Raw genomic sequence first — 26,832 nt, 5'->3', positions numbered from 1 at the left:
TTGTATATTTACATATTATTTATTTTTATATTACATTAGATGTCTAATATAATATTTCTATTTTTTATATTGTATATTTACTTATTATTTATTTTACTATATATTTTTCAGAAAGATTTTTAATTTAGTTTTTTCATTTCTTAATTGTATTTTACGTATTTTTATATTTTTTTATATTTTATTTTTACTTATTCTAATTCTCTTATTTTTATATCAAATGATAATATTAAGATAGATGTTTAATATAATATTTATATTTCTTATATTGTATGCTTTTTTTTCTTATATTGTATATTTACTTATAAAACTATTTGAAAATAATAAATATGTAAAACTATATATTTGAAAAGTTTTCCTTTTCTTATATTGTAATAGTTACTTGTTATTTTATTTTATATTTACTTATCTATTTGTTTTTGTTTTTATATCTAATTGTAATATTACAATAGATGTTTAATGTAATATTTTTATTTCTTATATTACATATTTACTTATTATTTATTTTCTAATATTTTTTCAGATACATGTTTAATGTATTTTTTTATTTCTTATATTGTATATTTAATTATTATTTATTTTACTTATTCTAATATTCTAGTAGATGTTTAATGTAATATTTTTATTTTTATATTGTATATTTACTTATTATTTATTTAACTATAAATTTTTCAGATATATATTTAATTTAGTTTTACCATTTTTATATTGTATATTACTGACTGTTTATGTTTTCTTATTTTGTATATTTAGTTATTCTAAGTTTTTTCTTTTATATCTATGATAATATTACGATATTTATTTAATTTAATATTTTATTTCTTATATACTACATCTACTTATTATTTATGTTTTCTTATATTTTATATTTACTTATTCTAATATTACGATAAATATTTAATATAATATTTTTATTTCTTACATTGTGTATTTACTTATTATTTATTTTACTATACATTTTTCAGATAGATGTTTAATTTTTTTTCATTTCTTAATTGTATATTTATTTATTGTTTATTTTTATATTGTATGTTTCCTTATTCTAATTTTTTTGCTTTTATATCAAATGATAAAATTATGATAGATGTTTAATGTAATATTTATATTTTTCACATGGTATATCTACTTATTATTTATTTTCCTTATATTGTATATTTACTTATTATTTTTTAATGTAATATTTCTATTTCTTCTATTTTATCTTTTATATTTACTTATTATTTATTCTTCTTGTATATTTACTTATTATTTTTATTTTAGCTTTTACTAACAATGCCACATGGCTTCTTTCGGAAAAGTATTTTTTGGTGATGTGGACGTTCTATGGAGCCTCAAAAGGTCCCTTTTATATTTTTTGCATATTGTATATTTACTTATTATTTATTTAACTATACATTTTTCAGATATATGTTTAATTTAGTTTTTCTATTTTTTATATAGTATATTTACTTACTGTTTAACTTTTCTTATTTTGTATATTTATTTATTCTAAATTTCTTGTTTTTATATCAATGATAATATAGCTGTCAAAAAAATATATCAATGATAATATTACGATATATATTTAATATAATATTTTATTTCTCATATACTATATTTACTTATTATTTATTTTTATTATATTTTTTATTTATTTACTCTAATATTATGATAAATTTTTAATATAATATTTTTATTTCTTATATTGTGTATTTACTTATTATTTATTTTACAATACATTTTTTAGATAGATGTTTAAATTTTTTTCATTGAATTGGAGGCTTGTCGATGGTTGATAATACTTTTGACGGAGAACAAGTTGTAGAACAAAGGCCACCCTTAAACACGCATGACGTATATAGATGCATTCAAATTCTGATATATGTATTAAACGATACCAAGATTGATTATACTACTTTAACCTTTTACCGTATATATATCGTTATTTATATACACTGGGGTTGTGTATTTATAGTAAGATAGCTTTTCTATGTCCATACAGAAAACGGCTTGTTGAGCAAAGTAAAGTGGTCGACCTCATGCTTTCCCGTAACGACCGGCTTTAGATATTACTCTTTTTTTGCAATTTATTTGTAGTTTTTACGGAATACGAGCGATAGCTTTCTCTACATCACCTCTGCTTCAAAACCTAAAAGAAAAGGAAGAAAGAAAAGAAAAGTAAGACATGAAACAAAGTGAAAGATTGTTCGGATTTTCAGAAAAGATATCATCTCCTTTTGTTAAAAGCAGGAACGTGAATATAATTCATTGTCGTTCTATAAATCTTCTTTTTAGACCCTGGAAAAATAGTGATACAATTCAATAAATTCATAAAAACTACATTAGTTTTTATATGGAGATATATACACTACATTAGTTTTTATATGGAGATATATATATATATATATATATATATATATATATAAGATGTTATTTCTATAAAATTTTAATTTAACTATCTGGATAAATACCGTGATTGTCATTTGATATATATTTGCAGTGTCCTCTAGCAAGATTTTATAAACAATTATTTGGGTTACAGTTCATTTTGTTGTAGTTGAAAAATTTGATAATTTACTTTATACACTCCATCAATGTATTTCGTGTTTTGGAGTTGACACCAATTGCTACTATTAAAAAAGATCCACAAAAAATTTTGTTACCCATACACCATTTGAATTATGTGAAAACGGACCTAAAAAGCAAAGAAAAAAATAGTGGGAGGTTAAGGAATCTTTTTCTGCCTCCCATCTTTTTTCACTGTGGGGTTAAAAATCACTTCTTTTCATGCGAGACCAACTTTTATTTATATATTTTTACCTCTGCACTTTATCTTTTCTTTTTACCTCTTTAAACACACACACACACTCTCACAATCACAGCCCCCTCTCATCTCCTTCATCTTCATCAAGCTCATGGACTTCGATTCCTCAGTGAGTTTTTCCTTTCCCCTAACCAAATCTTTCTTTACTGTATAAGTTTGACACTTTATTTTTGAAAACTGCATAAGACACCCATTTGCTCTAATGTTTCTCTTGTTTTCTTGGACTTCGTTAATTAGGGCAAAGAAGCTAGTGAGGAGGAGACAATTTTGATGGAATACGATGAAGAAAACAACCAGCTCGACATAGAATTTTGTCCGGTTGAGCATCCGGTTGAACCGGAAGAAGAAGATCGCCCGGTTAAGTGTCCCGTACCAATCTCATCTTCTCTCATCCACGTAAGTTTGGTTTTGTTTGAACTTTTTGAAGATACACCAAGTTTCTCACTTAATGATAAAGATCCATTTTAATTTTGAAGAACTCAACCGAGAAACCAAAACCGGGTTGGGTTAAACACAGAGCCAGCTGTGACACTCCGGTTTATCCAACGCCACGTCATGTCCGTAACGTAAGGAAGAGACACAACTCGTTCGTCGAAGAGAAGAAAAGTTTCTTCACGAGATCTATGATTCCGACATCGACTCTTCGGTCTCATGATGAAGAAATTACAACGTCTACAAGATCTAACGTTACAATCTACCGAGTTCTTCAACAAGTTCACGAGTTCGAGCCGTGAAAATTTAAAATCTCTGCGTTAAGATCGTTGAGATGTTTTCTTTTTGCCTGATTTTTGTTTTGTTAAAGCGGAGTGTATCTCGCTATGTAGTACCAAAGTTTCGGTATACTTGTTATATTATTTATTTGGTGATAACCGGTCCGGTCATATTCGTTTAGCTGCTAAAAATACACAAAGAACACAGCTTTCTTCACAGCCCAAAACAAACACGTATGTATGTTATATAGAAACTTGTGACCATACTTAACTTTCAGACAACCAGTACACAATGAAAGATAGAAACTTGTGACCTTGTAAAGAATAACAGATTAAGTTTTATTTTGTACTCTTCACTCTCCATATATCTCCTATAAGTCAAGCCACCTTCTCTATTCACAAGTCTGCATCTTCTTCATTATCATATACATCATTATTAAGATTTAACTTCACAAAATAGAGTCAAAGTCAGCCTTGGAGAAGTGAGTCTGGCTCAGAGCTATATATCCATGTTTAGGTAGTGGAAGCAGTATCATCTACCATACACGTCTTCCCTTTGGGTTAGTAAGAGATCTTGCCTCTTCCCGTCCCGTGGACCACAGTCCCATAGACTCCAGGCTCACAACACTGCAGCACATGGACCTCAACCTCTCCCTTATGAGTTCTCACTAATTCTATAATTAGGTTGTTAGTGCATCTCGAACTCATGACCTCACCATTTAACAACTTTTCCACAGGAAAAACTGTCAATTGTCAATTGTTGGTGACAGCTTGTCATGTGGGAAAGTTGTTAAAGGATGAGGTCCTGGGTTCGAGGCACATCAACAACATAATTATGGAATTAGTGAGAACTCATAAGGAAGGGGTTGGGATCGATGCGCTATAGCGCTGTGAACCTGGGGTCTACGGGACGGGTGGTCCACCTAGAAACGAAAAGATTAATGAAAAATAAATAAAAGACTATCAATTAAAATTGTCTCTAATAAAATCTCGTTATGACCCAAACAATCATCCTTTTAGGAATAGTTTATAATTAGGATAAAATTGAACTAACTGTTTTTTCTTGGTTATAATTAGCATAAAATGTGAATAGTTTTGTTCTTTTATTTAGTATGGTTGGTTACTCATCTTACATTTGTAAGTATATTTGTAATATTATATAGAACATAATATGTGTTGTCTAAAATTAACATTAGAAGAAGAAAAATGAAGAAATTAAAATATTGATTCTCCAAGTAAAAAATTAAAAGATTTATTTTGAAAAGAAAATTGCACATCTCTTTAATCCGTAAATACTTTATAAATATAAATATCCTAATTATTAAAGAGAAATACCCAAGGATAGCACTAAAAAAGTTTTGGTCACAAATATAGACTCTAAGAATAAAAATGACTAAAATATTTCATTAAATAGGTAAATATACATTTATACCCCTAAGATTAACTAATCCAAACCTTAAAGTTTAGATTTAAAGGGTGGAGATTTGGGATTGAAGCTTAAAATTTTATAAAATAAAAAATTAAAATTAAAATTTTGAAAATAAAAATTTTAAAAATAGTTTCAAAAACTATTTTCGAATTACAAAAGGAAAATTTGAAAAAAAATTAAAAACATTTTTTGAAAAAAAAATTCAAAAAAAAAATTATAAAAAAGTTCAAATTTAAAAACATATAATCTAAAAATATAAAAAAAAATTAATTTTTTAATTAATTTTTTTTTTTTTAATTTTTTATTATTTTTATATATCTAGGGTATTATGGTCTTTTTACTTATTAAATGAAACATTTTGGTCACTTTCCTTCTTGTGGTCTACTTTTGTGACCAAAATTTGAAAATAGTCTATTTATGAGAATTGCCCATTATTAAAAATAAATAACATATTTGTTTATTATAATTGATTATATATATATGGCCAATATTTTTAAAATAGTTATTTGTTAAACTAATTCTTATTAATCCAATACAAATATTACTAACTTTTTGAAAACAATTAATGTAAAAAAAGTTCATAAAAAACATTCCAAATAGATTTAGATATATATATTTCCTTTTTGTTATTTTTAGAAAAAATACTAGTAGAAACTTAAAAATTATAAAGGCAATTAGATAATAATTTTAATTAATTAAGGCTATCATGTAATTGATCATCGTGAAAATTAATATGAATTCGACATGTACGAAAGTAACTTTTCAAATAATATCATAATATATATATATATAGATAGATTTGTAAGATTGCCATACCGGTTAAAACTTTGTTTGTTTTCGGGATACTTATGTGTAGTTGACTAACAAATACAACAATGGTTTAATAATAAATTAACAATATCATCACACTATATACTTATATAAATATCATTGACAAAATAATACTTATACAAATATTAAAAATCATATTATTATAATAAATATACAAATTCTTAATTAAAATGATTACAACTAATATTATGTTTAATTTAAATATTTTAAGTTCAGATAAAGTTATAATTTTAATGCAAAGTTGTTTTATGAAGATTAATATTGCTTTTTTTAATAATTATATTGTTTGATCTATATATAATATTGAAATTCAATATGTTTGATGAGTTTCTTAATCTACGTCCTATGTTTCAATATTGCTCCATCTCTTTTGTTTCACGTTTAAAGAACCTCCGAGCCGATTGCCTTGCGAAAGGGGCCCGGTCTCGCGGCTTTTGTTTTTCCCATGTACTTTCTGAGGTCCCAACTTGGCTGGTGCTCGACACCACTTGGTTGGAATCATCGTAATAAAAAAATATGGAGTTTTCGTTGTCAAAAAAAAATATTAAAATTCAATAATAATATAATAATTTGAAAGTTTTATAAAAATAAATTAAGATATTCTTTAGTTAATATAAATCAGAAAATATAAATATAAAGTTATTTATATATTTGTATTTACACTACCTAATTTTAGTATTATTTTATTTTTAGATGATATTAAAAAAATGTATATTTACGTTTAATTTACCCACCTGCAATCGCATATGATAGAGGAAACTAGATTTTATCTTGACAAGTTTAGACTGATTTAGAATGTTATGAATCACTTTATGATTGTTGTCAAATGCTAACAACCGCTACCACCACATATAGTAACGAAAAAATTAAGCCTTTATTTTACACTTTTTGACATGTGTGAATTATAAAGATGAATACAAAGTATATGCTCGTTACTTCTTATAAAAAAAATAGAAAATAGTTTCTAAAAATGAAAAATAAAGTAAGAAAACATATAAATTAGTGTGCGCTAAAGGATGATTCTTTAAAATATCATATTTTAAATTTTAAGCAATGTTTTGAAAATTGAACTGGACACCGACTTGGTATAGCTACTGGTTGGCTGATTTGACCAGTTCAACTAGTAAAACCGGATTTTCGATTTTTTTACTTAAAAATAATTCTACATATAATATATTCTCTTTTCTTTTTATTAACTAGAAAATAAAAAATAAGCATATATGTAACTATATATACACAGTAAACAAGTGATTACTATGTAAAATTGAAATTGATTAGTACCAAGCGATTGATTGTTCAAATTACTGTATTTATTTATTTTTACAACTAAAGTATCAGATTTTATGAATATGTCAAAATAAGAATAATATATGAAGAGAAAAAAATTGTTTGTGAGGATTGCTGGTTGATTACGGTAGTTATATATAGCTTACGGTATTGGTTGAATATTTGAACTATCTATTCTATTAAAAGGGAAGCAGTTTTGAGAAATCTACTTATAAAAGTTGTTTGGCCTATTAGTTTGTTAATATTTAGTCCTACTGTACATCACACCACTGCTTTTGTATTAATTCAAAAAACTATATGTGTATATGCTTACAATCGTGTGGGCCTTATTAGTTATTATAACTGATTTGTATAAATCGTCTGGGGCAAATCTCCAATCCCTATTTAAATAAACCGATTACATAAATAACCAACATTAGAAATTTTGTGGACTAATTTGCTTTAACAGTTAGCCAAAGTTGGTACTTAAGTATTGAGTATTTTTTATTAATTTATATCTTATGGTGATTTACTTCTTGACACTTATACAAATTTTCATACCATTTTTCGTAAAAGTGATATCAACATATATAAACTGAATTAACTATAAAACTACATTTGAAGTTAGAGAATATTTCTTGGAATAAACTTATTTAATTGAGATCTTTAATAATATGTCAGACTACTATTTTTGAAATGTTGGTACATTTTTAAATATGCATTGGCAAATTTTAACGCCCAAACTTAATGTTAACGACCAGTTTAAGCTTATATACATTGGTTCAGGCTTACGTACATTGGTTTAGGTTTATGTAAATGTAAATGCACTATTAATCTTCATCACCTCACTATCTTGGTTATTGGTGTTTTGGTTCAAGAAATATAGAAACTGTTCAAGAATTTACAACGTTTGGTCAGTTGTGTTATTTCGTTTTTTGGTTTGATAGCAAAGTTGAGAACTTGCTAATAATATGCAAACAAAAAAATCTGATAATTTGTGAGTTTTCAGTTTAAAAATCGGGCAATTTAAATTGTTCAAATAAAAATATCAGATAATTTTAATATTTTGTATACAAATATTTGGGTAATTCAGTTTTTCAAGTAATTCAATTTATAAATAGTATTTTAAGATATTTTGTTATTTAGAAAATACATATAATTAATATTTGTAAGTACATAAGTTGTATTTTAAATATTCAAGTACCCATTTGGTTTTGATTTGGTTTCATTTTTTTTTATTCTATAGATATATGATCTATTCGGTTCTTAATGAAATTCAGTTCAATTTTTGTTTCGATTTTTCAGTTTGGTAAAGTTCGGTTCGCGTTTCCGGATAAATGTTCTCAAACCTATACACAATTTTATATTAAAATAATTTATTTAATTTCAAAAATAAACCCGCGCTTTCTAAGCGCGGGTCAAAATCTAGTTTTTAGTTAAGATTTCAACCACATAATCTAGATGTAAATCGATTTGTTAGTTAGGAGTTAGTAGATTTCTGTAGGATAATAAGATATATTCTGTAAATAAACTAAGTGAAACAGAATATTTGGTTGATATTAAGTAAGAGCTAGTTATTAACTGTTAATTGGTGAAAAAGAATATTATTTGGCATATACTTAGTTATTGTGTGCCAGAATATTTGGTTGATATTAAGTAAGAGCTAGTTATTAACTGTTAATTGGTTGATATTAAGTAAGAGCTAGTTATTAACAGAATATATTATTATTAGAGTTACGCAAATTTTGGATGTGGTGGTTTTATATTTGAGATTTAAATTGCTCATATTTTGTGTGCCATTATTTTTTATCCATTTAATAAAATCGCTTATAATTAGATAACTTAATGGTTTTAATAGTTAGGATCTAATTGGTTGTAAATTAAATTATTTGTTCATTATTCACAGTAAACACAATATCAAATTGGGTTTAGGGTTTTGTTAGGTATTATCAAGGGTTCTTCACATATCAACGAATCTGTAATATATTGACTGATGGAACAGATGGTTGGACTTATTGTCTTACTTGATAGGTCTTACATGTAAACCATAAGTTGTTGGTCATTTCCCTGTTTATACAAACTATATACGACACAGATAGTTAGTTTATATGTTTTGTTCTACACATTAATTAACAAAAACAAACCTAAATGATAGGGGTGGGCACTTTACCCGATATCCGAAGTGGCATCCGAACCCGATCCGAAAAACCCGAACCGAAATCCGAACCGAAGTAGCAAAATACCCGAACGGGTATTGAATAAGAAGAGATTGGATACCCGAACCCGAACGGATAATACCAGAATCCGAATGGGTAACCGAAGATAACCAAACATATGTATAATTAACTTTATATTTCTAGTTTACATCTCTTATTTTATATAAAATATTTATATTGATACTACACATACTTTAAGTTCATATGATATACATACAATTACGAAAAAAATGATTTGCTACTCACTTAAAATGCATGTCAAGTTTTTTATTTCAAAAATTAACAAAAAATTACATCTAAAATTTAAAACAAAAATAACTAAATTAATCTCTTTTTAGTTTTAAAATGTTATGTCCAAATCTATTAACCATTCAATTTATTAAAATAAAAAAATAGTTAAATGAAAGTTATATTTTTAAATATAAGAAACTTGAGAAATGATAATTTTAATTTTTTTTTTCAAAATCTAAATATCCGAACCCGATCCGAAATAATAGAATCCGAACTAAAAATACCCGAACCCGACCCGAAGTACAGAAATACCGAATGGGTTCTACACCTCTATACCGAAATACCCGAAAATCTAAAATACCCGATCCGAACCCGAACGGGTACCCGAACCCCACCCCTACTAAATGATAGACTATATATTGGTTTGCAGGTTCTTTTGTGTGTACATTGGCATTACGATTGGAAAACTTCTTTGGAAACAACTGCGTACTAATCTAAGATAAGGTTCTTTCCTAACTAAGAGAAATGTGTAGATGTATACTGAAAAATTTGGTACATTTATTTTTTAAGCAATGAAAATCAGTGTATTCAAGAAACTATCCCTCAGATGGTTTTTATTATATGTACATTTCTGATTGCAAACATAATGTGATCGGTTATAAATGTTTAGTTACAGCAAAAAGGGGAAATAATGTTTTTTAATAAAATAAGTGTTGCATTAAAAGGAAAGTCGTGGCATATATATATAAAATCATATAAAAATAAACCAGTAGCAAAGAATTATAAATACTGTTGAAACAAAAGGACACTTCAAAAAAGGTCATTCAGTTTTAAAAATATTGACTAGATCTTGATCCGCACATCCGTGCGGGTTTTTTCCTTTCTAATCTAAAATATTTTAAATTTATATAACAAATTTATCAAAAACTTAGTGTAATTTAGTGTTATATTTCTATAATACCTATGTTTATGTGACTTATATATTATTACTATAAATTTTGTAAATTTTTTATTTATGTCAAAATTATTATGTAACAATACTATTTTATATTATTATGGTGCAATACTATTATACATAATATTTTTTTATGACAAATGCTTTTTTTATGTAGATCCAATTTAATTTAACTTCAATAATTGTTTTTTGAGATACTGTTAAAAACAATAATTTTTTTAAAAATTAGCTACAATATATTGTACTTCAAAATAATTTTGTAGTAGTGATCTTATTTGAGCAAATTACATGAAATACACTAATTTGGGCAAAATAGTTTTATTTTTTAATTAGAAATAGAAATGGATCTTTCTAATTAAATAATTTTAAAATCTTTGCAAAATTTATTTTAGAAAATTAATCATTTAACTTTTCATTACCATTAAAATAAATTTAATAATATTTTATATAATTTTAATTTTTTGCTGATAAATGAAAACTAAATTAAATTTTAATTTCTAATTAAAGTTTATTATATGTAAAAATTTGAACTAAGTACTTATTGTAAGTAAATTTTTAAATGATTCTGAATTCTTTTTAAAAGTATTTTGATAGAATTTTCTTAAAAATATTTATTTGTATTTCAAATGAAAAATGAAGATATTAAAATCATGTCTATATGAATAATGTTTATTATAACTCTCTTGAACTCTAGATGAAAGGATACATTTTCTAATGTTCCTTTTTAATTAAATAGCTGAAATTAAATTAGAAAATCACATGTTAAAAAAAAAAGCATATGTTTAGGAAGGAAATCAGGAAAAGATCTCATAAACCATACATTTACTTAGTTATTTAGGAAAAGAAAAGACTAAAATGTAACCACAATTATTGTTATGATATTTTTATGCAAATAGAAAATTTCATTAAAGTAATTATCTAGGAGAATGTCCAATTTAAAAACTCACACATGAAAAAAGTTGTGACTTCTCTTTTAATATATAAGACTAGATTTTGACCCGCGCTTTGAAAGCGCGGGATAACATTTTGATTAAATTTTTTAATTTAAAAGACTAATTTGTTTTGTCTGAGTTTTAATATTTGAGTTTTGACTTCTATAATTGAGAGTAATTTATTTTGACGTCTCATAGTAATGTGCGTTCAAGTTTTAGGTTCATATCGGTTCGAGTTTAAGTTTTCAAATTGTTAGGCTTGGGGTTTTCGGACCTATTTAGAAACAATACTTTTTCTGATTGTTCATGTAATGTTGGGTTTGAGTCATGTTTTTATATTTTCATAAAACCCAAAGTGAATCTAGTTAAAAGTATGTGTAGTTAATTATAAGTAATTATTTTAAATTAATTAACTGAATAAATGGTGAATAAATCCAAATTATTTCCATAAAAATTTAAGAGAACTATCTTAGGATAGCCTTGAAAAAGATTTTGTCATAAATATAGTTTATAAGGATTAAAATGACCAAAATATTTCATTAAAGTTAAGAGGTGGAGTTTTAGGATTAAAGTTTAAAATTTTATAAAATAAAAATAAATATTAAAAAAATAAAAATAAAAATTTAAAAATAGTTAAAAAAACATTTTGAATTTCAAAAAATAAAATCAGAGAAAAATAGAAAAATTAAAAAAAATAAAAAGTTTGAATTTGAAAAAAATAATTTGAAATTATAAAAAAAATAATTTTGTTTTTAACTTTTATTTAGTTATTTAATTATTTGTATTTACATATTTAGGGTTTAAGAGTCTTTTATCTATTAAATGAAATATTTTGGTCATTTTTTCCTAAGAAGTTCTTTTGTGACAAAAACCATAAAAATGTCTATTTCGGAAAATTTCTCAAAATTTAATGTTATTAATATATTTTATATCTAAAGAAGAGCAAAATCTGGAGTTATTGTTTTCTTTAATCTTTCGATTTTCTTGTTTTTTGTTATTGATATGTGGAAGATTTGTAACTCTAATGATTGGCTGCTAGTTTGTTATTTAGTATATTCGTATAAATGTTCAAAACTTATGATTTTCTTGTTTTATTTTTTATTCTTGATTTGAAAAAAGATTTGCAACTATAATGATAACGCAAACTGTACTTTACATAGAGGGCGACTGGTTTTCCTGCTACCACCCGCAAACGCAGCTTTTGCGGTTGGTAGCGGTTGTCGGCGGTTTGCAACAATCATTCAAATCGCTTTAAACTGCTTCAAACCGCTCTGAATCTCATAAATTCAAAAGCTGGCTCCAGCTAGCGTTTGCGGTTGCGGGCGGTTGCGGGAGGGTAATTTTTTTTTCTTTTTTTTTAAACAATATATATACAAAAGTAAAAATATTTAATAAAAAATTTAAAATTGAAATTAAGAAATTATGAAAAAATATATAATAAAAACAATTTCAATAAATTTTCAAAAATTAAAACATAACTTTCTAAATATAAATTTTATATTTATTATAATTTATGATTTTTGATATTTTTAGAATTATATTAAATGTAAATATTGTTAATTTATTATTTGACTGTTACCGCATTTGATAGTTAACCAGTCATAAGTCTTCCGCAAACGCACCAATTTTTAAAACCGCTAGAAACCGCAACCGCCCGCATCCACAAACTCCCGCAACCGCAACCGTAACCGCTGCGTTTGAACCTGTCAGGCCCATAGTTAATAAAGATATCGGTATAATCAGAAATTTGAGTATCAAAAATATATTGTTTTTTTAATATATCGGCTTTTATGTAATAGTTATCATATTTATAGTTTGTTGGATTATTTTTAATAGATGAGGAGGAAAATAAATTAAATGATTTGGGATTTAAGGTTTTGTAAAGTATAGCTTATTGAGTTATGATCATATATGTTAGGAGTTCATAATTTTGAATACTGCCGAAATACTAACATATTAAGCTTTATGTATATATAATACCATGTCAATTTGAAAAAATCGAAAACATATTGAATCGTTAGTGTTGGAGCATGATGGTGTAACATATGGTTTATAAGCAATGACAAACATATTGTTTATTTTAATATCGTTAATACAAATAATACAAATGTGTATGCATGTAAAAATTTACAATTTAAAAATGTAAAAATTAAGAGAAGTAAGTCGGATATATATTAAAAGGGATTGTAGTTTGCGATATGAATAGTTTCAAAAAGACTTGGTTAATTGAATTTTTTTGGGAATATTCCTTATTGTAACTGATTCACAATATTTTTATTTTCGTATTGTTTTATTTCTGGAAAAAAAGATAAAACATTTAATTAAAAGCATAGACTAAAAATATTTTAGTGGCAGAAATCTGTAAATACTTCAAAACTCTAAGGGCACCTAAAAAAAGGTCATTCAGTTTTAATAGTATTGATTTGCACTCCATGCATAAGACCTATACGATAATTGGGCATATACACTATTTTTGTTTTCGATGCAGTTAAGAAGGAATTAGATTACTTGTAACACCCCCGATCCGAAATAAATAAAAGTTAATTAGTTTGTCATGCACCAATCAAACAAGAACATGCACGGCGAACTAAAGAACTCTAACCAGATCAAAAATACTACTACCACGTGCCCGAACATTTGATCCGAGGTTCCCAGATCAGATCCGAAATCCAAAGATCATATGTCCAAGAACGGGTTTCCTAGCGATTCCAAGTTAAAGCTTTGCAACCCGAATTTGAAACCGTTAGTTAGTTCGTCCCGGACTAGGACTAGTATCATATGGAATCCAAGCATTTCACAAACACTTTTTTTTATTTATATATACTTTAAGTTCAACCACATCAAAATTTATACATGCTCGGCCGATGTTCAAAACCATATCTTACATATTACAAAACGTACATGTTTGCAAAAGGTAGCAAATCTACACCAACAGCTTTGTGCTCCTCCGATCCCAAATGGAACCTACTACTATGGGTTACCTGCAAAACAAAGAGTCTAATGAGCAACTATTTTGCTCAGTGAGTCGGGTTTTCTAACAATTATATATCCCCCCATTATGCATCAAACATTAAGCAACAAGGATCAATTATATTAAGAAATATGCAATGCAAAAATAAAGCAATCATGTAAACAAGCATCCACTCTTCACGAGTGTTTAGATCATTATCGATCATCGAGGACTGCCTCTCGCCATTGGTTTCTATCTCGATACGAAGTCCATAATACATCCCTTCTTGCGCTCATTGACTCTAAACACAAAGTCTAAAAAGCCGATGGCCCGGATAACACACTTGCCGCATCGTCATGCAGCTACACGGTCAAGGGTAGCTAGCTCTATCACACGTGTCTTCGCGTTCTTCCTGGAACTAATTTTGGTAAGGTCCGGGACAAGGCACGGGCCTCGAGTGGACACCAATGACTCTCACGACACTCCACCCGAGTGTCGGACTCTCACGGATCAAGTCTGTGGATTTACGGGTTTTCCCGTTAAGATATGATCAAACATGTTATATTATCTGAGCCAAGGCCCAAACAATATAATGCAATGACATAAGTATATGCACCACAACATCAATGTATCACAATCATGTTATACCCCTCGAGCTGAGGCACGACGATATAACTCAATATCTTTCACAAACATCAATCATTATCATATCATTATATATCTAAACGCGCAACCTAGCAATGCATCAACCAATACTCTTGCTTTGCAGGCGCTAGCCGCACACACAACAATCATAACCCATAACCGAGACTCACCTCAACACTTAGATGAAAGTTTTGGACTGGAAACGCTTCTATCTCGCGGTCGGCTTCACTTTAAACTTTTATCGAAAAACTCTAGAGCTTTAGAAATCTAAATACAGAAAGGGTAGGGTAAGAAAGGCTATCCAAGTTCTAACTAAGAAAAAAAAATCTAAATAAAAAGAAAGCTAAAGACAAAAACATTTTACCTTAGGGTTTTGACTTTTTCGAGCTGATATGGTTAGGGTTCTAAACATGAGAAATGGCTAAGAGGGTGGTCTGCTATTTATAGGCTGGAGAATGAGCTCAGGAGAAGGTATAGGTCGTGGGTTACAAGCATGAGCTGTCATGGGTGCCCATGCCACCAATTGGAGAGAGATTGGTGTGCAGCCACAAATCTGTCCAATTAAAACAAGTTTTGTGGCCAGCCACCAATTCAACCAATAGGACATAAGCAAGAGCTGCTTGGTGGATTATCCAGTAAAGGAGTAACACATGTCTAGCTGATTAAGAAGGTAGACAAGCAGCTGCATCCTCCAGAAGCTTCCGGATATGCTTAACACATCGTAGATGGGCCCGAATGGGCCGTATTTAAATCTCGAACGTGTTATAAGCTGATTTCTCCTTGACAAAAACCTAGATTTCGTAGACCAAAACATTTTTAAAATAACTCTAAGGTCTTTCATATCTTAAGGCCTTATAATAAATTTTCGATTAATTTTCTCGTCCGACTAGGGCGTTCTAGGCCGAACCGCGAGCATTTTCAATCCACTAAACTTCCTGAAGAATTTATTTCTTCAGATGGAAAACTATTCTAAGACTTTCTAAATTTTTCTTATGTACCTTGGGATCCACAAACATCCACGGGAAAAGATCAATCCGACTTCCACTTACTTGAGTAATTTTCTCGGCTGTTACAAGATTTTTCCTTGTCTTTGTTTTACTCTTTAAAGAGGATTATTACATTCTCCCCCTCTTAATAGAATTTGTCTCGAATTCTTAGTGGTTTGATGCTCCACCCAGCTGCTCTTCATCATCTTCCAAAAACAGTTCAGGATGAGTTGCTCTAAACCTCTCTTCATCTTCCCATGTCACAATTACTCGACGCTGTTTTTCCCAAAATATTAGCACTTGAGGAATCTCTCAATTCTTCAGTTTTGTTATTCGTCTTTCTCCGATTCGAAGTAGTTCTTCAGGGTAAGTGAGGTTGGAACGAAGGTTTTCAACTCGTTGCGGCTCTACTTCGGTAGGATCTCGTATATGCCTTCTTAACATTGAGACATGGAAAACTGGGTGAAGTGTCATATCTGATGGTAACTCTAATTGATAGGCTACTTCTCCAACCCGTTGCATCACTCAGTATGGTCCTATATATCGAGTGGCTAACTTTCCCACTTTTCTGAATCTATCTCTCCCTTTCTGTGCGGCCACCTTCAAATATACCCAATCACCAACTTGAAATATTACTTCACGTCTATTCTGATCGGCATACTCCTTCTGCCTGTCTTGAGCTTTCTTCATATTCTTCCGGACAATCCTTATCTTTTATGTTGTTTCATCTACTACATCTGGTCCTAACATATGTCTTTCTCCAATTTCAGCCCAACACAGTGGTGTGCGGCAAGGTCGTCCATATAATGCCTCATATGGGGACATTCCAATACTTGCATGGTAACTGTTGTTATAAGGGAATTCTACCAAAGGTAAGTATTGTTCCCATGTACCTGACCAGTCTAAAACACTCATTCTTAGCAAATCTTCCAAGGTTCTGATTGTTCGCTCCGTCTGCCCGTCATTTTCAGGGTGAAACGCCGTACTCATATGAAGATCAGTCTCTAATACTTGCTGGAAATCTCTCCAGAATTGAGCCGTAAATCTTGGATCACGATCAGATACTATGTTGGCAGGAACTCCATGTAATCGTACTATCTCCTTTAAGTAAACTTCTGCTAGTACTTCTACCTTGTCAACAATTCTAATGGGTAGAAAATGAGCAGTCTTAGTTAGTCGGTCTACCACCACCCATATAGTATCATTCCCTCTTCCTGGTGCTCGAGGTAGTCCCATTACAAAATCCATAGCCACTGACTCCCACTTCCATTCTGGGATTGGTAGGTTTTGTAATAATCCTCCCGGCACTTGATGGTCAGCCTTAATTTGTTGGCAGGTCTGGCACTGAACTATCCACTTAGCAACTGATCGTTTGATTCCTGGCCAGTGATAGTATCGACGTATATCCTGGTACATCTTGGTGCTTCCAGGATGAATACTTAATATTGAGTGGTGTGCGATTTTCAAGATCTCTTCTCGTAACTCCTTTCCTACAGGTACGGTTATCCTTCCGTTCAGTAGGAGGGTTCTGTCATCAGCTAAATGATAACCACTATCATTTCTTCCGCCTGATTCTTCAAGTTCTTTTATAATCTTTTTTAGCTTCACATCTTCCTTCTGCTCTTCTCGTATTCTTTGCAGGAGGTTTGCTTGATTCACTGCTCGCAATCTCAATGGCTCGCTGCCCTCGCCTTCTATGGCTGAAAGACTAATCATCTTGAATTCTGCGTTTAAGGCTTCTAAGTCCTTCTCAATAGCTGTATCACTTCTCCTCCGACTCAGTGCATCTGCTACCACATTGGCCTTTCCTGGGTAATCTTAGATTTGTAAGTCATAATCCGTGATAAACTCCATCCACCTCCTTTGTCTCAAATTCAAATCTGACTGAGTAAAGAGATACTTGAGACTCTTATGATCAGTAAAGATTTCAATCGTCTCGCCATAAAGATAGGATCTCCATATTTTTAAAGCAAATACCACTGCAGCCATCTCTAGATCGTGGGTGGGTTAATTCTCCTCGTGCTCCCTTAACTGTCTTGAACCATAGGCGATGACCTTTTCATCCTGCATCAGTACACAACACAGTCCTACTCGAGAAGCATCAGTGTATATTGTGTAAGGTCTTCCTGGAGTAGGTAATGCAAGAATAGGTGCTATCGTCAAAGCTTCCTTAAATTGTGTAAAAGCCTTCTCCTCTTTCTTATCCCATTCAAATGATATATCTTTTCCAGTCAGCCTCGTCAAGGGTTTGGTCATGATGGAAAAGTTCCTCACTAACTTTCAATAATACCCAACCAATCCTAGAAAAAGCTTCGAACTTCGGTAGCGCTGGTAGAGCGTGGCCAGTCCTTAACTACTTTAACCTTTTCAGGATCTATTGCAACTCCTTTCTCTGACACTCGATGACCAAGGAATCCAATCTCCCTTTTCCAGAAACTACATTTACTAAACTTGGCGAACAACTTGTGGCTTCATAATCGCTCTAACACTTTTTGGAGGTGCTCTGCATGTTTCTCTTTACTCTTGGAATAAATAAGTATATCATCAATAAACATGATTACAAACTTATCCAAGTAATCACAAAATATGTCATTCATCAAGCGCATGAAAGCAGCCGGCGAATTAGTAAGACCAAAAGACATTACCACAAATTCATAGTGGCCATACCGGGTCCTAAAAGCCGTCTTCATGATATCGGACTCTGATATTGGGATTTGATGATATCCCGATGCCAAATCTATCTTTGAGAACCAGCTTGCCCTATGAAGCTGATCCTACAATTCATCGATCCTTGGCAAGGGATACTTGTCCTTTACTGTAACATTTAATACCTCTATAATCGATGCATAACCGCATGGTACCGTCTTTCTTCTTTACAAATAAGACTGGTGCTCCCCATGGTGAAGAACTCGGTCTGATAAATCCTTTTTCTATCAAATCTTTCAACTGCTTCTTTAATTCAGCAAGCTCAGCTGGAGCCATTCGATAAGGTGCCTTAGCTATTGGGGCTGCTCCCGACTCTAATGTAATGGTGAAAGGATCACTTCGTGGTGGGGCAATCCTTCCAATGGCTGGAATACATTCTGGTATTCTTTTACTACTGCTATCTCTTCCAACTTTGTCCCTTCATTCAATTCTCCACCAAGGGTAGTAAGAGTTACAAGATATACCTCGCCCTCGATCAAATCTTTCTCAACTCTTAAGGCAGATACAAGTGACACTCCAACACTTGGACATATTCCATAGTATGTCGTTGATGGTTGTCCTCTTTCTTCAAGTGTAATTCTTCCTCGACCATAATCCAACTGTGCGTAGTATCTCGACAGCCAGTCCATGCCCAAAATCACTTCGTGTTGTCCTAAAGGAACAACTAGCAGGTCTACCGGATATACCGTTGATCTCACATAGATTGGAATCCCAAGTACACAACTATCGGCACGAAAGTTATGGTTCCCAGGGATTCTAACTGAAACACCTACTTTTACTCTAGTAAAGGTTCCCTTAAAACTCGACACTATCTCGGGTACCACAAAGCTATGTGTGGCACCCGAGTCGAAGAGAACATGCACATAAACTCCACCAACACACAATGTTCCTAAACAATATCTATATCACATTTTATATTTCATGCATCAAATTCACACAAACAAGCAATGAGTTAAAACCCTACTTACATGTGATCAGGCCCTGATGGGGCTGTTGTGGTTCGGGCTTTTCTAACTCTAAAGCATTCACTTGCTTTCCAACTGCCTAGCGCTTCGGGGCTGATTCAATCGCTAGTCTAGTGGGTGGTGCTGGAAGCGTAACTTGTCTCTTATGGGGACAACTGTTGGCATAATGCCCTTTCTCACCACACGAGAAGCAAGTAATATAATCAGGGGCTTTTATTCCCTGACTATAAGGACAACTGCTAGAAAAATGTCATGTACCACCACAAGTGTAACACACATCTGGGCCATTCGTAAACCGTTTGTCAATCCTTCTTCCTCGACCTCTCCCTCGATTAAATTGTCCTTTATTATTCATTCTTCGTACTCCTAGCCCTTCAGTTCTGCGAGATGGCTCTGCATGTTTCATCATGGCTTGCTCCTTTTCCATACCTTCTTCAACATTTACCAATATTTCCGCCAATTCATAAAGGCTATGAAACGTCACTACTTGCAGTCGGCTAGCCAAATCCGCTCGCAGTCCTCTTATAAACCTTCGAATTAGTGCACCTTCATTCCTAGCTCCATAAGGAGAATATTTCCTTAGCTTTGTAAATTATGCCTCATACTCCCTGACTTTCTGGTTGCCTTGAGTTAACTCCAAGAATTGAATCTCCAGCCGGTCTTTTGCTTCAGGTGGGAAGTATTCCGTTCAAATTCTGTTTTAAAATCTTCCCAGTCGATATCTCTTCCCATATAGTATTCTTCTACGTTATCCCTCCAATAAGAAGCATCTTTGGTCAAGTAATATATTGCCACATCTTTCTTGAAATTATCAGGGCAGTGGATGGCCCAAAAGTTTTTCTCCAAATTCCTCAGCCATGTTGACGCTTCGAAGGGATCTGTTCTTCCAGGATATCTAACAGTTCCAAATTTCTTCATTAACGTGACCATCTTCAGGTAATCAGGAGGGTAGGATGGTCTTCGCTCTGATGATTCATCGGTTCTATGATCAAGTCTATCTAGCAAGCCTTGTACTAATACTATAAGAGGATAAGAACTCACAGCTGTCCTCTGTTCTTGCCTACAACGTGGCTCGGACGTCCTTTCCCGGTGCATGAACTCACATTCATTCCGCCTTGGATTATGTGTTGTTGCATAATTCCGCCTTGATCCATACATATCAGGTGCTTGATTCCTCTCCCTCAAATCCTCATATCGTTCTTCTTGCTCATAGCCTATATGTGAATCCGTCGGATTTCTCCCGGTCGACTCATGTTCGTGTTCATAGCAATGGTTATTTCCTTGTGCTATGGAGAATCATCTGTTACCTCAAGGTTTGAATAGACTGCGGTTTTCAGAATTACGTTTTCCATATCTTGGTGGTGTCATCATTGGCTCCTCACTCCTTGTACGTCTTGGAAACATAATGCAGTACAACCCAGGGTAAGTACTAATCTCAACTTATCTAACAAAGGAGCATGTTGGTTTCCTATTCTACCTTTTGCGACACCTTTGACTCGATAAATTATTGAAAACAGGTTTCCAAGTGAGCAAAGTGAACCATGCTCTGATACCACCTTCGTTGTAACACCTCCAATCTGAAATAAATAAAAGTTAATTAGTTTGCCATGCACCAATCAAACAAGACCATGCACGACGAACTAAAGAACTCTAACCAGATCGAAGATACTACTACCACGTGCCCGAACATTTGATCCGAGGTTTCCAGATCAGATCCTAAATCCAAAGATCATATGTCCAAGAAGGGTTTCCTAGCGATTCCAAGTTAAGGCTTTGAAACCCGAGTTTGAAACCGTTAGTTAGTTCGTCCCGGACTAGGACTAGTATCATATGGAATCCAAGCATTTCACAAACCCTTTTTTTTATTCATATATACTTTAAGTTCAACCACATCAAAATTTATACATGCTCGCCGATGTTCAAAACCATATCTTACATATTACAAAACGTACATGTTTGCAAAAGGTAGCAAATCTACACCAACAGCTTTTTGCTCCTCCGATCCCAAATGGAACCTACTACTACGGGTTACCTGCAAAACAAAGAGTCTAACGAGCAACTATTTTGCTCAGTGAGTCGGGTTTCCTAACAATTATATATCCCCCAATATGCATCAAACATTAAGCAACAAGGATCAATTATATTAAGAAATATTCAATGCAAAAATAAAGCAATCATGTAAACAAGCATCCACTCTTCACGAGCGGCAAGTGTGTTATCCGGGCCATCGGCTTTTTAGACTTTGTGTTTCGAGTCAATAGGCGCAAGAAGGGATGTGTTATGGACTTCGTATCAAGATAGGAACCAATGGCGAGAGGCAGTCCTCGATGATCGATAATGATCTAACCACTCGTGAAGAGTGGATGTTTGTTTACATGATAGCTTTATTTTTGCATTGCATATTTCTTAATATAATTGATCCTTGTTGCTTAATGTTTGATGCATAATGGGGGGATAAATAATTGTTAGGAAACCCGACTCACTGAGCAAAATAGTTGCTCATTAGACTCTTTGTTTTGCAGGTAACCCGTAGTAGTAGGTTCCATTGGGACGGAGGAGCACAAAGTTGTTGGTGTAGATTTGCTACCTTTTGCAAACATGTACGTTTTGTAATATGTAAGATATGGTTTTGAACATCGGCCGAACATGTATAAATTTTGATGTGGTTGAACTTAAAGTATATATGAATAAAAAAAAAGGGTTTGTGAAATGCTTGGATTCCATATGATACTAGTCCTAGTCCGGGACGAACTAACTAACGGTTTCAAACTCGGGTTGCAAAGCCTTAACTTAGAATCGCTAAAAAACCCGTTCTTGGACATATGATCTTAGGATTTCGGATCTGATCTGGGAACCTCAGATTAAATGTTCGGACACGTGGTAGTAGTATCTTCGATCTGGTTAGAGTTCTTTAGTTCGTCGTGCATGTTCTTGTTTGATTGGTGCATCGCAAACTAATTAATTTTTATTTATTCTGGATCGGGGGTGTTACAGTCATATCTACGTTTCTTTTGGTGTTGTTTACGGGTGGGTATCACTCTTTTCTGTCTTATGTGTTCCTTCGTTTTAGTGTATATTTTTTTTTTGAACGACTGTTTTAATGTATAATAAAAACCTTTTTAACTACCAAGTCTTGCGTGTATCGTTGTATAAATGTCTTAGCCAGTCACCTTGATTCTTAAACTAAGACGAAACCTGCACAGTAAAAGTGTTAAACGATCACTAAAATGATTAGTTTTTTATTGAATTAGTTAACATGCTAACATAAATATATTAAAAAAAACTTTCGCCACGTTCTGCTAACATGTTTACACACACACATGTTTTGGATTAGTGCAAATATATTTTTTGGCTTTTAGCAGCTGCTGTTAACCCTACACACAAAGAGTTGCCCGGTTAAAAATCTGTTTAGCGTATGTTTACATCATAAAACATGCTAAATTCCTAAATCAATTTCCACAACTATCTTTAGCAACATAAATTTTATTTTAACCCAACATGTGTTTCTGTTCCCTCGCTAATTAAAAACCACCAAACTATTTCTAAGGTCGATCTAACATGTCGCTAAATTTCCTTGAATACCAATTTTCGGATATAAAGGGTTATGTTTTATAGTTTGCGAGTTATATTTGAATATGTTACGGTGGTCTGGTGGGTTAAGTTGGTACTCTCAAACACAGTTTCCCAGGGTTCGAGTGACACGTTAGACTGATTTTATTTTTTTACTTTGATGAGCGGCAAAAATGTAAATAACTCATCTTCTTCTCACAATTGTTTTTAGGGTTTTCGACAGCTCAAGCTGTTTTCATGACCACTGGCTTCAGTTTTCTCCTATATCATCAAATTTTTATGCGACTCGTATTATTTATGTTCCAATTATATAAATCTATCACTAAACACACTATTTTGATCATTTAACATAGAAAACAAAATTGATGGCTCTGATTTTCTTGTCGGTATCAACATCGCTTTGTTGTGAAGAAGATTTTCAACGGTAAGGTGAAGTCGTATATTCCGGATTATAAGCTTGCTTTCGAGCATTTTTCGCTGGCTCGATCCGATTTGACCTTGTTTTCGAAGAGATCATATTTCTTCAGTTACATTTATTTTTCTTTTAGCTTTTAACCTATCATCACCAATCATAATGTAAATCTCTCTCTCATAGACAGAAGGACAATTTTGTCCTTTCATCAATACTGGATCATTTTGAATCCCCACAATTTTTATGACATAGGTATTTTCTTAATTTGTTACTTCTTCTAGGATTTTCACCCAATTCAGTCTATTATTTAATCCACTAGTGCTGTCATATATATATTTTTATTTGTTTTTCTAAAATATTTGGTGCAATTTTTAAGTGTAAATTTGGTGTGGTAAGTTTGAAAAACTTAAAATATGTTAGTCTAAAGTATTTATTTTTCTATATCTTTAAATAACCTGTAAGTTAGCAACAATCATCATCAAGAGTATATTATTGCAGTATTCAAAATATTAAATACTAGGTATATTTTTGCAGTATTCAAAATATTAAATACTAGGTAATAATCCGCGCCTTGCATGAAATGTAATTATTAGTTTTGTTATTTTTTAATAAAGAGACATTAATCTGTTTAATCTGGATATCGTTTCGGTTTTATTTGGTTTGTTCATCACTACAAGAAAACAGTGGTATTCTGACGGACGTTCCGGCAGAAAATGAAATCCTCGGAAAATCCCGAGGAATTTCCGAGGATATTCCGAGGAAACACAAAATTTGGTTTCCTCGAAATTTCCTCGGAATATACCGACAGAATTCTGAGGAAATCTCATTCCGTCGGAATATTTTTATGGAATACCGAAGAAAATTTTATTCCTCGGAAAAAACCGATGAATTCCGAGGAAATATTATAGACGTTAGAGAGCCGTTGGAGAGCCGTTGGCGGATTTTAAGAATTCCGAGGAAATTCCGACGAACTAGCCGTTGGCATCGGAATTCCGTCGGAATTTCCTCGGTCTGTCGGCAGCATTTCAACTATAAATACAAGCACCCCTCTTCCTCTGCATTCACTCCATATCTTCATCCTCCCTCTCACTCTCTTTACACACGAATTTGATTCATAAAAAACATGTCTTCTTCAAATTATTTTCGTTCTTGGATCGATCGACCTCATTTGGATCCGAACACGAGATTGCTTACGGAAGAATACCAACGAGGTATAACCGAATTCATGGGGTTAGTTCACCGACAACCGGAAGCAAAAACAGGTATGTTAAAATGTCCTTGCTCTAATTGTAAAAATAAAAAAGTTATTAAAGAGTGGGATGTTTGGATTCATCTATATTTGAGTGGGTTTACACGAAGTTACAAAATTTGGTATCATCATGGGAAAACTGATTATGAACATGGTAGTACTAGCGAACCTCAGCCAGCGGTTAGATTAGAAGAACCAATTTGAACAGATGTAGATTATGGTGTAGGTACTGAGCAGATGGTAAATGATCATTTTAGAGGGGAAGATTTACCCAATGCCGAAGCTAGGAGATTTTATGATATGTTGGATGCTGGAAAGCAACCATTGTACGAAGGTTGCAGAGATGGTCATTCAGCTTTATCATCTGCTACAAGATTGATGGGCATTAAGACGGATTATAATTTGGCGGAAGACTGTGTGGATGCGATTGCTGATTATGTAAAAGGTATTCTACCCGAAGATAATGTAGCTCCTGGCTCATACTACGAGGTTCAGAAACTCGTAGCTGGTCTTGGTTTATCGTATCAGGTAATAGATGTATGCAGAGACAACTGCATGATTTATTGGAGGGCGGATGAACAGCGGGTTTCATGCAAATTTTGTGGGAAGCCTCGTTATAAAGATACGAGGGGAAGAGTTCCAGTGCCATATAAAAGGATGTGGTATTTGCCTTTGACGAAAAGGTTGCAGAAGTTGTATCTGTCTGAACGTACAGCGCAACCAATGAGATGGCATGCGGAGCACTCAACAGATGGTGAGATCAGACATCCTTCAGATGCAAAAGCGTGGAAGCATTTCCAATCAAAGTATCCCGACTTTGCGTATGAGAGAAGAAATGTCTACCTTGGATTACGTACTGATGGTTTCAGCCCGTTGATGACGATTCGACGGCTTCGACCAACTTGTTTCGGGTTCGAATCAACGAAATCGTTGAATCGGTAAGTTTTTTTTTTTAAAGTTCAATTTATTTATTTCTTGATTCTTATTTTATCATCAATTTATATTATTTAAATTTGGTTATTTATATTTCAGTCGGTTCCAAAGAAAAATGGACATTTGGTCGGTTTGGGTCTTCGCTCCCGGTCGGCTGCTCCTTCTTCTGCACCACCGCCATATGTTGATCCAGAAGTTCTTACGGATCAGCTGAAGGACAAGGATGATCGGATATCTGCGTTGGAGACCCAGATGGCAGCTCAACAGGCGGGCTATGAGACCCAGAAGAGGCTGAACGAGCAGATGATGGAGATGATGAAGAGGATGTAGCCGAACGAGGTGTTCCCGAACATTCAAGACCCGTAGTTTTTTTTTTTACCAAAAACTCGGAATGTTTTATTTAACTTTGAATATTATCTACTATGTTTTAATGTTTTATGTTTTATTCAATTTTAATTTTAATTTTAAATTTTCGAATTTAAATTTTAAAAATTTTAATTTAAAAAAAAAAAAAATTTAAAAAGTTAATTTTTTCGAAATTCCGAGGGAAGAAAGTTCCTCGGAATTTTCCGAGGGACCGAAATTCCTCGGAATTTTCCGAGGGAAGAAAGTTCCTCGGAATTTTCCGAGGGACAGAAGTTCCTCGGAATTTCCCGATAAACATTCCGAGGAATATTTCGTCGAAACTTCCGAGGATTGGACCATCGGAATTCCATCGAAATATTTCGAGGAAGGCGTCCCTCGGTATATTCCGAGGAACCTTCCGACGAACTTTGTGTCCTCGGAGTTTTTTTTCCTCGGAATTCCGTCGGAAATTTCCCGCGGAATTCCGAGGAAATATGAATTTCCGAGGAGATATTTCTGAGGACTTTTTTCGTTGGTATGTCCTCAGAATAGCGTTATTCCGACGACATACCGACGATTTTTTCCCTCAGTATGCCGATGTTTTCTTGTAGTGCATGTTTGATGTTTTTGGTTTTTTTTTTCCTGTGATAATCAAAAATTATTATTATTTGTTTATTTTCATGTTATGAATCTTAGATAGT

The 26,832-nt window shown here is 32.2% G+C and overlaps 1 protein-coding gene across 1 annotated transcript; it reads left to right on the top strand.

Moving 5' to 3' along the window:
* The first annotated feature begins 1,690 nt into the window (after positions 1-1,690).
* Positions 1,691-5,115, top strand: LOC103839463. The gene is made up of 3 exons (XM_009115971.3): positions 1,691-2,909; positions 3,038-3,196; positions 3,277-5,115. The coding sequence occupies exons 1-3, from the start codon at positions 2,892-2,894 to the stop codon at positions 3,532-3,534; spliced, it is 435 nt and encodes a 144-aa protein (XP_009114219.1). The 5' UTR covers positions 1,691-2,891; the 3' UTR covers positions 3,535-5,115.
* Positions 5,116-26,832: the final 21,717 nt, after the last annotated feature.

The sequence above is a fragment of the Brassica rapa genome, chromosome A09, assembly GCF_000309985.2.
Source record: "Brassica rapa cultivar Chiifu-401-42 chromosome A09, CAAS_Brap_v3.01, whole genome shotgun sequence".
NCBI classification, from domain to species: domain Eukaryota; kingdom Viridiplantae; phylum Streptophyta; class Magnoliopsida; order Brassicales; family Brassicaceae; genus Brassica; species Brassica rapa.
Note: the sequence above shows the minus strand (reverse complement) of the source record. Positions and strands in the feature narration are given on the sequence as shown.

Excerpts from the sequence above, each read along its gene's own strand:
- LOC103839463 (XM_009115971.3), top strand. Across the intron at positions 3,197-3,276 it reads TCTCATCTTCTCTCATCCAC|AACTCAACCGAGAAACCAAA; the intron begins GTAAGTTTGGTT and ends TTAATTTTGAAG.